We start from the raw sequence: 14,929 nt of genomic DNA on the forward strand, positions 1-14,929 counted from the left end.
TGACATGTCATAAAGGCATTATCTTTCTCTTTCTGTATAATTAAACAATATGTTACTATGTTGATAAAATAATACTAATTTTTAATTCTGTTTTCGTAAAGTTTTATAAATACTTACATTTTATTCATGTGTTATCTTTTTGTTTCTAAGGTGGTTTGCTGGAAATGTTCTGATTACAAGGCACATCTCGAGTATGATGGCAATAAATTGAACAAAGTCTGTAAGGACTGCTATCATGTTATAATTGGTTGTACAGACAGTGAAGAAAAGAAGAAGAAAGGCATCTTGGAGGTATATAATTTAGAAATACTATAAGTGCACGGTTGCAAACAGTTTCAGCTCATCAGGACGTGTAAAATGGTAGCATTCTTGCAGGGCTGTTTTCTGTTTGAGAAACAAAAAGTATGTGTACCAAGTTCATCCCATCCAATAGATTTTGGTTTTTACCATTCATCTTTCACAATACTGCTTTGTTTCTTACAACTTTTTTTTAAAGGGGGAATTATGTACCTTAGAACTTGTTTGCTTCTTTCCAGTTACACTAGCTAATGTGATAAAATACTACCTTTCCTTATAAATCTTCAGTTTTCTTCTTCTGCACTTAAGCTGTCATAGCAACAAAAAACACTGCTGCTCCAATGATTCTCGAAAACATACACCAAACTGAAAGAACTGGGGATGGAGGAGAAGGGAATGGGGGAGAATTTTGCTATTCAGAGTCTGAGTAGCACGATACTGTTTTGATCAGTGTATACAAAGTACCTTTAAGTCACCATGCTGCTCTTAACTTTTGATATCTAAAAATTCAAGGTCTCAGTCAGACAATAAAGAGCCATATTTCTCTTATGAGCAGGGAGAGAAATAGGCATCTTGGAATTGTAATTAACCTTCACATTGCCTAAATCCCCCTTTATAAGCCCTTTTACAATGCCTGACATACATTGGAGATATACCATCCTAACTTTGTCAAGACATATATTTATCTGGGGGTGTAGTGGAGGAGGACTGAGCCTTGAGCTAAATACCAACAGAAAAAGAAAGAAAAAATAAGATACAGATTGTAATTTCATATACAGTTCTTAATCCTTGTTGGCTTAACTATACTCTCTTAAATGGGAAAGAGTAAGGAGCGCAGAACTCCACTAGCTTACCTTATAGTCAAGAGACTGCTCTTTCTTGGCATGGTGGCTTTTTTAAAGGTAGCTGAAGGAGCTATAGAGTCTCCTAGAAATGTCTGTCTGCATGCTGGATCTTGGGACAGCGGAGTGGTTGGTACCATGTTGCAGCATTCAGACAACATCACTACTGGTAGAAGAAAAAAACTGAGGCAAGGAAATTTTAACACACAGTCATTTTGTGTTCTTTCTGACCTTCTCGGGATCACTACTTAACCTGTGTAGCATGTCACTCTGTCTTCATATTTTAAGCAATTCCCCTAACCTTTTCTCTAGGATTAGTGCTTGCATTCTTATGTTATTTTTAGAAATGTGTTTGCATCTGATCCTGTTGTAATATTTTGATTGCCAAAACAGACTAGCTGTCATATCGGACAGTTACTGGCACTTCAATGCCTAACGTGATATTATTTTAGAAATCAGACATTGTAGATACAAAGAGATAGAGAAAGGCTCGCTGTGGTCACAAAATGACATGTAGAGTGATCTAGAAGTGTGTAATCCACAACCAGTAATGAAAGACGGAACCGATTACACGTGTTAAGGGAGTACACATAATGGTATGTAATATATAAACATTCTCCATAAATCCAGTCCTTCATGATCTTACTTCAGTATTTGCTCAAGCTCTTTTACAGATGCTATCCAAGATTTGATACGAACGGTGATGAATTTCTGCTTTTCTTAGTCTTCATTTAACAAAAGTTTACTTTCCTTTTTCTGCTTTTTACTGTCTCCTAGATTGAATCTGCAGAAGTCTCTGGAAATAGTGTCATATGTAGCTTTCTTCAGTACATGGAAAAATCAAAGCCCTGGCAGAAAGCATGGTGTGTTATACCTAAACACGAAGCTCTTGTGCTGTACATGTATGGTGCTCCACAGGTACGTACAGAGAAAATGGACGAGATTTTAGTAATTATTGTCACTGACATCTGAGGAAGAGAAGTCAAACAGCTTGGGAGCGGAGGAAAGGGTTTTCACCAACCTGTAAAGTAAACAAGAGGTAGTGGGCAGATTAGTTGGTTGTTCTTAATCAAGAACTTCTTCTTCTTAGGACGTTAAAGCTCTGGCTACAATTCCACTTCTGGGCTATACAGTAGATGACACTCCGAGAAGTGCTGACCTCCCACACAGCTTCAAACTGACCCAGTCGAAGTCTGTGCACAGCTTTGCTGCGGACAGTGAGGAACTGAAACAGAAATGGCTAAAAGTTATCCATTTAGCTGTCAAAGGTGAGACACCAGAATGTCAAAATGAACTACAGGTGAACTCAGAAGAGCAACCTGAAGCTTCTAAAACATCTGAATGCTGAAGCTCAAGAACACATGGCATTTTTAAAAGATTTTGGTTGAATTTGTGGTTAACCTTTGTGTTAACCTCTCTTTGCTCAATCAAGAAAAAAATAAATTAAAAACAAACAAACAAAAAAAAAAAACCCACCAAACTTCTTACTACCATACACATCTTAGCACTTTATGTTTGGGAAAAAATCTGGTCTTTTTAGGGATCTTTTTCTTATATTTATGTTCTGTCAATAAAAGTGATGTACAGGTCCATTTCAGAGACTTTTTTAAAAAATGTGAATGCTATTAAAAATACTTACTAACTTTACTGTACTACTTGTTTGTCGTGATGCAAATTTTTTTGAAAATCCAGTTGCTCTTCAGTTAACATTTGCTACTTTCATTAAGAATGCAAATATTGAAGCTTCCTACTTACATGTTAGGACTTGCAACAGGATAAAAGATATACCTCCACATTGCCAAAATAGATCTGTAGTTAAATATGCAGGGACAGTTTGGTTTCATGTATGTAGTTTATAAATTGAATTCCACAGGTCTGTACATATGTTGTATTCACTTGTCTCTTTTTAATTAAAGTAATGCAAATTGCTTTCGCAGGTATATTGGCTTTTGAAGTTTCAATTTATCAAGGAAACAATCTAAGGATTTTCAATCTAGAAACGAATACCTAAATTATGAGAAAGGATTATATATGTACAGTATTAAAAATGTACAATACTTGATTTTTGCTTTGATTTCACGATACTGGGTTCCTATTAATGAATAATTTATTTAAAAAGCATGTTTTCAATTTGAAATTAAACACAGTCCTAAATTAACAAATACTGTTCAGTGATTTAATAGCTGACATTTAATGATCTTGATATTTTTATGCATTAAAAACATAGCAGTAATGTAAGTGGCATGCAGTGGACAAATAAGTTCCAGTTGTGTTTAAAAGAGTAGTCGCTTTTCTTCAGTGTCCTATCACTGTTATCTTTTGAGAGTGCAGTAGTTTGTTACTCAAATGCAGTACGTGGTTTGGAAAAGCAACAAATTCTAGTAACCTTCTGGGAACGTGTATTTTTGCTATTATGGTTATTGGAACAGAACATTTTGAACTTCAGTCGTTTAATTTTTGCAGAAGATTAGATATTGTAATAGTTATTTATGACAACAATCTTCAAGGATTATTGTTGTAAAGTGGGGCCTGCTTTATACGCGTCTAGTATGAGGTCTGAGCCTGCAAACCTCAAGCTGCATTAACTGACATTATTTGCATTCTGGTTTTGGGAATAAGGACTTGTTTGCTTTACAGTATTAAGTCCCTTGTGAACGTCCATTCTTATTAGGGTTTTCATACATAGAGGCAAATCACCTCCCTAAAATTTTTACTGTAACATCCTTGAGATAAAATATGACAAATTCAGATGTAGTGATTGACTATCAAGCAGACAATTAAAATCACTGACATCTTTTCTGACCCCTCGAAGGAAGGAAAATATGTAACTTCTACAATCAACTTGTCATAAGAACATTCAGGAGTCTTACTTGTTAATATAATTGCAATCTGTATTTTAAATCATGTCAAGCTGAAGAGCTCAGGTTCAAGTCCAGTTTTGTTAGTAACATGAGGGCAGATTTAAATGGTCACTTTTTTATAAGATTTTCAGACAATGTATTCCCTGAAATCCCACTCCCACTTTAATCTTTTTGTGACACTACAGGGGGAAAAAAAAAAAAAAAAATTATTTAGCATTTAACTTGTTAAAGTAACCTCTGTTTTTAGTGTCAAGCATACTTGAGTACACAGTGTCTATCATTCTTCAGTAAGAAGAATATCATGCAACTTAATGTTAGTGGGCTGGATTTTGTGCTCTCCCACACAAATCCAAAATCTACCATGGCCTTTAGACTTCAAAGCTTTAAGCTGGCGTTGCTAATTAACCAGGACGTGGCATTGCAGAGTACTAACTCTACAGCTAACTTTACGGATGCCAGTTCTGAATTATTCCTTGGGTGCTCCGTGTGTCCGGGTTATTCAGCATGTAACTCTAGTATTACTTTTACCTGATGTGCAAGCTTTTCTGTAACTCTCTAAGAAACTTTTAAGTTATTTCTACTGTCAGCTGTATTTATTTATGGGCAGCTCAAGCCCCTTTTGATTAACGTTGGTGAGTAGCATCACATCTTCACCCGGGTCTCCCTAAGTGTCACGTTAGGTGTACCTTGGTGAGGGACGGGGGGACGGTCAGGTAAGCAGGAACTCTCCATGGCTAACTTTCTTTCACGGTCATCTCCTGAAAATGGGTATCTTCCAAAAGAGTCTCAAGTGCAATTGTGGGATCTGGAGGGTTGTCTTACCACATACTGATGTATAAAAAATATTGTTTCCCACATTCAAGTTGTTGTGTGTAAGGGGAGAAGTTGCCTTAATGGAGTCCCTGGATGAGACAGACTGAGCTGTTCTTCAAATGATATGACGGTGTGACTGTCATCATGTAGTACACTCTGTTTTCTAGGCTCCTGCAAACTTAATTCTGAGCCAAGCAGAAAGTTATATTCCAGCTAAATTATTAGGGAAATTATTAGAAGCAGCAATTTCTGGGCTGCCTTACTGTTACAGTGGTATTGAGTATTCGAAGCTGCCTGAATGATTTCAGCATCTCCCAGACGTATAGGTATGTAGTGTGGGATATTTTATTTACCCTAGTGAAACCTATTTCTTGTTCTCTCAATCAGTTGTTTGGTTAGAATTGTTCTCTCCTGAGTCAGAATGTCTGGGCACTCAAATGCATACTTCTGCGTGTATTTTGTAGGAAATGTATGTACCACCAATATTAAAGGAGATCAGAAGACGGAGAAGTTGCTTCTAGATTTACCCACTCTGTTTTACTCCATTCTCCCCAGACAGACCCCCCTTACAGCTTCCAAAACTTTTTCTTTAAATTATGGCCACAGAGGAACAAATTCAAAGTATTAACTGCTGAAGCTTAAGTATCATGGCCAAAGCACTCAAATTAAAACCATCGTTCTACAAGGTAAAGGCTGTTCCCATTTCAACTGTTAAATTCTTTCTTTAATTTAAAAAAAAAAAAAATTGAAAAAAAAAAAAGGCATTAAGTGGATTAACATAAAGCTGTGTGTGTAAGGAATAAACTATAACCAAGCATTCATTCATAATAAATGAATGTATGTAAATGGCTCTGCTGAATTATTTAAGCTTTGCGATTCTTGTGTTCAAGAAACGCTTGTTTCTCACTTTAAAAGTGATCAGATTTCTGTGCAATTTAAAGCAAATCAAAAGTTAGTTTGTACAGCTTTATCAATTCCACCAGAACAATGGCTTAATTTTATCATTAATAAGTTTGAAATGTATCCATTTTTTTTTTTTTTCCAAATGACTTAATATTTTTCCCCTATTATGGAAAAAGAGTGTATCATGACAAGTGCACGTCTGCACCATTCTTCCAGATCCTCTAAAAATTGCTCTCTGGTATCAGGTACTCCTGCTTGGTCGAAGAGCTGCCTCAAAATCTACAGCATCGAATACTTTCAAATCCATTTACACTGAGTAGTTTTGTTTATTCCAAAATGTATTTAATTTTTATGTGCAAAATAGATATTGAGAATGCAAAACATTCTCTTTTACTCGGACTAGAATATTAAACCACTTTAAATGTATGTAATATATGGTGGCAACTTTTTATGCAAAACCATCTCAAAGTGCTTTTTAAATATCCTCAAAGATTCTAAGTCCCTTACATAGAAAAGAGGATGTTTATTCTTCGTATTTTTAAATTATGGATGAAGCCAAGGCACTGATTAAAAATATAATAAATACACTACCACCTGAGTAAATTTTAGATGAGGTTATAGAAGTATGCTCTAAAGAGTTCCAAGTGGAGGCAGGAGTCAAAAAAAAAAGTATATATAAAAATAAGTGGGAAAGATGTGGAAACACTTGACAGGTTCTTTGGCTTTTGTTGTTTTTGTTGTTTTTTTTTTTTTCTTTTTTTTTTTTTTTGTTTTTTAACCTACATCACCACATATCCAGTCTAAAAACTGGTCAGCTTTTCATTTCAAACCAAAATTAAATAAAATGAAGAGAGGCTAGTGGTTCCTTATACTGAAGGAAAGTCTTTCAGGAAAGAAAGAAACATCCCATGTAGCAATAATTCTAAGCAATGGATCTTTCGAGATCTTTAGCTGGTGTAAACTAGCATAGACCTGCTGGAGCTGTTATACCTTCAATTATTTAAATTAATGTAGGATCTGCCTTACATTATATAGAGACACCTGAGGAAAATCAAGATTTCACCAGTTTGAGAGCTGCTGGTTTACTATGTCCCATCTGGAATCACAGTGCTCAACTGAACTTCAGATGGGTTTCAGTTGGAAATAATTGATGTAGGGGTGAATGTGAACAGCTGGAAATATATATCTAAAAATACATGATTGGAGAAGAGAAAAAAATGTTGTGGCAGAATTTACTATCCTTAAGATAAATCCATTGGGGAAACGGGCACCATTCTTAGTCTGTGATGTACTGTTATTTGAAAACTGAAATTAAATATATGGAGTTACATTTTTTTTCTCCAGTCTGTGGCCCTGTTGGTATGAGGAACTGCCCTAGCTGGGTCTGACCCGTGGGACTGTAGTGAAGTGTGTTCCTTGGGTAGGAGTTTTAATCTGCTAGTCAGATTGTTTCCTAAATCCTTTTCCTTTAACAGAACATAACTTAATGATTGCATATGTGTGTGTATATATACACATATGCCTACGTATGTGTGTGTATATGTATATATGTGTATTTATATATTTGAGACTATTATTCAGATGACCTGTTTTCAAGCAGTATTTTACAATCAAAAAATACACTGTGCTGCGTTGAAGATATAATGTATATTGACTGTGTTGAGTACTGTTTTCAGAAGAAAAAAATTGACAGAATTAGATCTGCTTTTGTGGCATGTTTCCTATTTCAGCCTAATTTAAAAACTAACAAACAGCAAACATGCTAAATTCACTAAGGCATTCAGTCTGCTTCCTTTAAAACCTCACGATTAAATTTCTTCCCAGACTCAACTATGGCATTTTGCTTTTAGCCCTTCCATTTCCTAGCACAAATGAATGTAGAATGTGGGTTTTCTCTAATATCTTCAAGCAGATTTCTTTGAATAAAACGTATTTTTCAGCCACTGCATAACACCAACCTACTTCAGTTCCTAGTTAATACTTGTAGATTCATTAACTATTTATGGTGAAAATATTCAGAAAAGTGGGAACTATGTCAAAGCATTTTTGCATATATGTGCCCTAGTATTTTTAAGAAAGAAGCCAAATTTGTTGCATATAGGGAAGAGTTTGCAATAGAAGTGTTTTATTCTATTAGCGTGTTTTCTGTTACGCAGCCCTCAAGGCAGATTAATACATTCATTTTAGTGGGAGCTGGATCAGCTGTAATGTTTGACATCAGAATTATAGGCTATACCTGTTAATTCCCCTTCATTATGGAAACATTTCAGGTTGTAATTGCGAAAACATTTAAAAAAAAAAAAAAAAAAAAAAAGACAAAAAACCAAACTAATATTTGGAAGAGGTGTAAATTTGTTCTGGTTTTGCAATAAAGTGAAGAATATTAAAAAGGAGAAATTTAAATGCCATTGTAAGTTGTGCAAATGTAAGTGGTCATTTTTATGGTCAAGAAATATATGAATGTAAAAAAATTTCAGATATTGTATATATTTTCTGTAATATATGTATATTTGGTCATAAGGTGGGTGGAGAATTGTAAAAATTAAGCACTTTAATTCCTGTTGAGTACTCGAAAAGGAATTTGTATCCTGTAAAATAAAAGCATCATTAAATAAGTATTGCTGGCTGACTTTTTTTTTTTTTTGGCCACGTGGTGTTTACTTTGCTGATGAGATCTTTAAACTGTTTTTACAATTGTGTGTGTAACTGTAAGGACCCATCTGTTTTGGAGCACTGGTATCTAATTTGCTGAATTACTGGCTACTCACAAGTATTGCTAAGTAGATGGAAGATAAATTCGGAATATATAAAGGGCTGTATATAATGCTATGATATCCTAGGTTGGGAAGATAGAAGATGTGGTCTCTGCCATCCTTCACAGTTCAGATCTAGACTTCTATAATGGGAACCACAATGTTCTCTGGTGTGACCAGGACGTTATGGGAGTACTTCATGGGCTTCTGCGTTGCCACCCCCACAGAAAAATGCAGAAAGGGAGGGACGTGTTCAGTGTAGCCCCACGTCTTCCTTGCTGTGACTCAAGCGCTGCTCTGAACAGAAGGGTGAAACAAGACGTTGAGCAGCTGCTCAGCGTGGTCTCTTGTGCACTGAATTAAAGTGGTGCTGCGAAGCAAAAATGATCAGGTCGTTAGCTGGATCATGATCCTAAGCACAGGCAACTCTTAATTTTTTAAATTCATCGGCTAACTAAGCACACATTCAGTTTATGGAAGTGCCACTTGAATCGCAGCTACTCCTTTTCTAAGTGTCCTTCAACGGACAGAAACATTTGTTTTTGCCTCCAATTTCCATCATCTGTATGCAGTAAACCTGTTTTGATTGTATCTTATTTTTTCTTGGTATCCTTCTGCAGGTGGGCACAATGTTGCAGAAAAGACTTCCCCCAAAATCGAGAGGAAAATGTACTGTATTATTTGTTAGTTCCTGTCTGGAAGGAGTTGCGTACAACTTTGTTTAGTTTCTACTTTTTCTTCTCTTTGGAAACACAGTAAACAAAGTAGTAGTTGAAATAAGTACTGGTGAGCCATATAAAGTAATGCTTCCCTCTCCATTTACATATTTTTTTCCACTAATTTTTCTGATTATTTTTTCCCCCGTGATTAACTCCGTTCCAAACCCATTATTGTCCGCATTAAACACAATGTAAACGCCTTCTACAGGGAGACAAAAATAACAAGAATCAATCCTAAAATGTGCTTTAATAAGAAAACACAATTATAAAATTCAAACTACAGGAAGTCGGTAATCACAGCTCCTACTTAATTCCTTTTTAATAGCAGGTTTAATAAGCACTGATCTTTCTCCTTGGTGGCAGGTTGTCCAGGAGCCCATCCAGTGTGGGGTTGGTAAGTGAGGTGGTAGGCGTTGGCTCCTCTGGCTCTCCCTAAGAGCCTGACTAATTCTGTCCCATTACCACAGAATTGTTCTTGGCACCGGATAAGCTTCCTGACACGGGAGAACTGGCGTGCCTGCCTTTGGTAAGCACAATACTTGCAGCTTGTTTGCTTTAAAGAAATCGCTCTGGGAGGGCCCCGTGGCGTCTCCAACGGAGGCGCGGAGGGAGCCTTATGGCTACGACCCTTTTGTCTCGGAGCCGCTCGCCCTCTCCTCCTTGGCCCCGTGTGCTCGGCAGCTATGCCAGTATCAAACCTCACCAGACCTGGCTCATGTTGGTAAATCAGGATACACCCAGCTGAGATTTTTTGCTTGAGGTCTGCTCCGTGCCTGTGCTGCTTAGCTTCTATCTCAAAAACGTAATGCTCTGGTGTCCCGAGTAGGATGTGCTACCTGCTCTCTATCTCAAACTGTTGTATTTCTTTGTGTTACAGCATATTTTTTCAATTAATTTCCCTGATTTAAAGCCTTAAGTTATGAAAAATCTCTCACGTACCCAGATAAGTTTTCCAGTTGTTAGCTACGCTCTCTGTAGTTGTTTTGGGCTTGTTTTTTTAACTGATTCTTATCACTAGTCAGTACTCATGTAGCCTTCAGCCATCAGAATCTTATCAAGAGAATTCATTAAGAATTTCAACCATCAAATCTCAATATATTTTTCCTTGCTAAATGAAGGAAATCTCTGCTGTCAGAAGGACCCCCTTATGGAATAGAGCCTTAGCTAAGTATCTAGGGTAAGACTTGGTGGGCTGCAGATGGATTTCTAGATCCCAAAACTTCTTCATGTTAGTTTTACCGAATACCACCCTACTTAACTTGTAAATTCCAGAGTTTTCTAGATTTGGTTTATGCATTTGTAATATTAAAATAGTCCATGGTTCAAGAAACAGGAATTGTCTGGGGAGCAGAATCCAGGATTACCCTCTCTTTTTTTTGGCCTCCTGTGGCCCCCTGTTCTCTTCTGCCCCTCCCTACTCCCGTGTCAGAGCCAGGCAGTTGCAGGACTCTTGCACAGGGAACACGCAGAAACAAACTCTCGCTTGGGTCCACTGGACACTGAACTTGTATCTCTGATTTTATGAGCTTGTGTTCTAAAGTAAGGCTGGATGTTTGTGCTCTCTTTTGAACGTAATTTAACATAGTACGCCCAATTCATTCTTCCAAACTGTAGGTAAGGGTCCCTGCCTCAGGGAAATGGGTTTTGGACTCTGCTACTGAACGGAGGAGCCTTCCCACGGTGTGAAATTAAAGGAATGACCCTGCGATGGAAGAGGGTAAGATTTCAACCACAATCTTGTTTAGACCAATTGCCTAGCCACGTAGAACTACCTGCTTTGCCTGTTCTGCCTTACTTGCACGTTTCCTGGCTTCTAAATCTTTTCGCTCAAGGCTTTGGGATACAGCATTTACAAAAGCCCTCCCTTACCTATGTTGTATTATGGAATTCGATTTCAGACCAGCACTAAGCTGGTCCTATTAACTGAATGCTCTTCAGTGGCTGAAGTGCATCTTGCAGCCCTGTTTCACATGAAAACACCCGCAGCCAGGTGCCCCAAGAGAACTCTGTGATGATAAACACGCATGGTGGGTAAGACATCAAGCATCCGCTCCTGAACTGCAACCCTGACCCGAACTAAAAAGCTTTAGGTACACCTGAAGTATCCATCTGTCTCACACACAGGCTGTGATGTTCTAAATCACGTATGCTCAATTTTTATATTTTCAATTTAAACTTAAAATTGTGCCAATCACAATATGAAAAGCAGCACGCACAAGAAAACAGATATAAAAATAAAAAAAATAAAAGATGCTTGGCAAACTATTTTATCTTAAAAATACCACAAGGGAGATCCTTATTTAAAATACTGGATTCAGAAGTAGAAGGTACAAGCTCAGTTCCTCCTGAATACCAACAAGTTTTGGTTGGGGTAAGATTTTTTTCTTTTCCTTTCTAGTTATATTGCCTCAGCTGAATACTAAGTGTGCATTTTGTTTTCCAATAAAAAGTTACTTTCTTGACAGCAGGTGGGAGGTTTTTGCCTTTATTCCCCCAAACCAGGTCATTTAAAGTAAAAAAGTCTTCACCTTAAAATTGGACTGCAAACCACTGGCGTGGTGAAAATCAGTCACTGAAGCAACTGTTACCATTGTGTTTGTTGTTCCAAGAAGCCTGACCCCATTTGCGGTGGGGAGGGAGCACTGCTGTACAGCAGTTCAGAACGATGCAGAGATTACTCTCATCTCCAGTCAAGGCTTTTAGCTCTGTTGGCCTTGTCCAAAACACGGATGTCTTACCAACACCGGAGTGCTCGGGCTTTGTGACCGACTGATGAACGCTGACTGCTGTGCTTCCCCTGTGGCTCTTGCCCTCTACGCTGTGCCGCTTCCTCAACTCGAAACCTGCTTTCAGTTCTGCAAGCATGTTTTACGAGAAGTTGCGTGACACCTCAAATATTCAATGAATTTAGATAATAACTTCCCCGAGAATAGAGCCAGGAACTCTCAGGTGTCTAGTCCATCACACTGCTCAGCAGAGTTGCATCCCTGCCCCAGGATTATTTTGTTTTGTCAGAGACTGGGTCTTAGCACAGGCAACACGTAACGTGGGGATTCCTATCAGCGCTGTGACCTTCTTACAGCCAGCTGAAGCGTGGAGGTGAGCTTGATTTGCCAGTTCAGCAGAATCCCTGGACTATGGATTTTAAACATCTGATGTCTGTTTCTTCTGGAAAAAAAGAGCAGGGTTTAGAATCCATCAGCTTGGGAAATCCACGTAGAACACCCCAATGAAGGGTCATTCCATCAGGGGATTTCAGGAATTTATTTATCTCAGCTTCTGATGGCGTTTGCTGTGCAGATGCCTGGTATGAAGTGCTATGAGGAAGCATCCTGTGATGATGTTGCTCTGGAGAATACAAAAACGCAGTTCGATTTGGCTCCACATAAAAATCAGGCTCTGCAAGGCCCATGTAATCGCTGCATTGCATGGTTCCAAAAGGTAACGTTACCAAGGAATAATTCACAGAAGTATTTCGCTAATAGCATTTGTGCACAACAAAGTATGTATTCAGTGCAAATGCTGTCTTACATACTTAATACATTTCAGTATGGCAATCAAATATTTCTCTCTCTAAACAAATATGATGGCAAGGAAATGTGCTTTACTGAGGTGCTAGTTTGTGGTCTCCTTGTCTGGCACAAATTCATTAAATGGCAAATGACTCGTCCACTACTGTCAGTATGCCCATATAAAGAGACTCCAGCTGTCTGAGCAAAAATGGAAGGAAATGATGATGGAAAACTATAAATTAATTCACATCATGGAGAAGAAAGACTGGAAATTTTGTTCTCCTGACTTCCAACATAAACCCAAGGAGGCTTATAATGAAATTAGAAGATGAGAAATTTAAAACTGACACCAAATTGATTTTTTGCACAGTGCATAATTAGATCATGAGATTTACTGTCACAGGATGTCATTGGAGCCAAGAATTTAGCGTGATGGGATAAAAAAACCTATTATGTGGTAAATAAAGTAATTTAGTTTCCAGTAACATAAAACTGAAGAAATATTGAACTGTCTACTTCAGATCTTGCAGCAATATCAAAATTATTTAATATACAGTTTTGGAATCAGAAGATCTTATTACTGCATTTTTACATTTTCCCCAGAGGGCTGATGTTGGACAGTCTTAGAGATGAGATTCTGAGGCAGATTGATATCAGGTCAGATTCAGTGTGGCAGTTCCTGTTTCCTCATGTCAATTAACTTTTAGTAAACAACCAGTATGACTACTACTGTCTTTCATCAGATCATTGAGTTTCTTGCTCAGTACAATATAAGTCGGCCATGGAAAGTTAGAGTTAAAGCTACAGATGACCATTGCTTGTTAAAATGTTTATTGCTTTGGCACAGTCCTCAACTGGGCTGAGGCAAGTGCTGGATTTTGTAAGTTGGTGCAGGACATGACACTTCAGAGCAGAGGCATTTCCAGCTCTTACTTTTTAGCCAGAAATGTACAATACGTTCAACTTTGCATTCTGATGTTTCTTGGTCTTATATCGTTAGTGCTTTCTTCTTGCTTTCTTTTATCAATTCATTTCCTCCATCTGTGCCGTGCTTCTCCATTTGGGTATCCTGCCCTTAACAGGCCTTTCAACACCTCTGCTGGGCACGTTTGGTTATCTCAACTCAACTCAGCAACTGATATTTCTTGTGTGCTTCTTGAAATATTATACTGAGAATATTCTACGAAGAGCCATACTGGGACAGACTAAAGGGCAAGCACACACAGTGCTTCTGCATGAGCTTCCAACCACTGCCAGCCCAGAAACTTCCAGAGCTAGATCTGATTCCTACATAGCTATTTATTTACATGCAATACATTTCTCTTCCTTAAACTTGTCCAAACACCACCTGAATCCATTTACACTTTTACTGTCTACAACATCCTGTGGCAAGGAGATTAACAAGTCACCAACGCACCTGTGAGAGGCTACTGTCTTTGTTTTGTTCTGACCTGGCTCCTAGATTCATTAGATGCTCCCAAAATACTTGCACTGGAAGGGATAGTAAATAAAACTGACACTCTTCCACCCACTCCAGGCTGCTAATGACTATGCAGACCTCTATTCCTCCCTACCACCCCCCCCATTTCTTTTGTAGGGTGAATGCTCCTAGCTTAGTTGTCTTGATGTTGGAAGCTGTTCCACACCTTTCTTCATCCTTGTCCCTCTCTGACCCTTTTCCAGTTCTACATTATTTCTGAAATGTCCCACTTCTGGTCTAAATTAAAATATAAAACAGGTTGCACTTGCTCCATTTCACAGCAGTGCCCATGAGGTCATATGGCAAAACGAAAGCAGCAGGAAGAGTTTCACATAAATAAGCTGGTGTTATCTATCTACTTTAGGTGCCAGCAACTTCCTGTGCAACTGGGGTGCTTTTATTTTTTTCTCTTCTTTTCCTTCCAGGGACTGAAGGAAGAAGACGAGGCTCCATGCTCGACAGGGAGTGGCAAATCCTTTAGAAAGAGAATTTGCTGTGTCAGGTGTACAACCCAGGGAACGTTTGCTGTTGTCCTGGAAGCTGGAGAGGCAGATGCCAAATGTCATCCTGGTATTAATGATCTCTGAGAGCTATGGGCTGCGGCACACTGAAAGCTAATGGGTGAAACCGCTGGCTAATCAAGCCTGTATGGCTATGACAAGAACCAACAGGTCATTCAGGACCTTCTTCACAAAATTTTACATGCATTAACTGTTTCCCTCTGGGCTGAATAAACTAATTCTTGAGTG

The 14,929-nt window shown here is 38.1% G+C and overlaps 1 protein-coding gene and 1 long non-coding RNA gene across 5 annotated transcripts in view; both read left to right on the forward strand.

The window, feature by feature from the left end:
• FGD4 (FYVE, RhoGEF and PH domain containing 4) overlaps nucleotides 1-8,328 on the forward strand; it is a 116,013-nt gene extending 107,685 nt beyond the window's left edge. For all 4 annotated transcript variants that reach the window (XM_042795439.1, XM_032986324.2, XM_032986323.2 and 1 more), the window contains exons 15-17: nucleotides 151-291; nucleotides 1,917-2,057; nucleotides 2,230-8,328. In XM_042795439.1, coding sequence (XP_042651373.1) covers nucleotides 151-291; nucleotides 1,917-2,057; nucleotides 2,230-2,487 — 540 coding nt within the window. In that variant the 3' untranslated portion in view covers nucleotides 2,488-8,328. The remainder of the gene's footprint in view (nucleotides 1-150; nucleotides 292-1,916; nucleotides 2,058-2,229) is intronic.
• Nucleotides 8,329-9,666: 1,338 nt separating this feature from the next.
• LOC116959995 lies at nucleotides 9,667-14,896 on the forward strand. The gene is made up of 3 exons (XR_004406112.2): nucleotides 9,667-9,714; nucleotides 10,803-10,905; nucleotides 14,606-14,896. It is a non-coding gene; the product is annotated as an uncharacterized LOC116959995 (long non-coding RNA).
• The last annotated feature ends 33 nt before the right edge of the window (nucleotides 14,897-14,929 follow it).

The sequence above is a fragment of the Tyto alba genome, unplaced genomic scaffold (assembly GCF_018691265.1).
Source record: "Tyto alba isolate M040663 unplaced genomic scaffold, T.alba_DEE_v4.0 Super-Scaffold_21, whole genome shotgun sequence".
Lineage (NCBI taxonomy): Eukaryota > Metazoa > Chordata > Aves > Strigiformes > Tytonidae > Tyto > Tyto alba.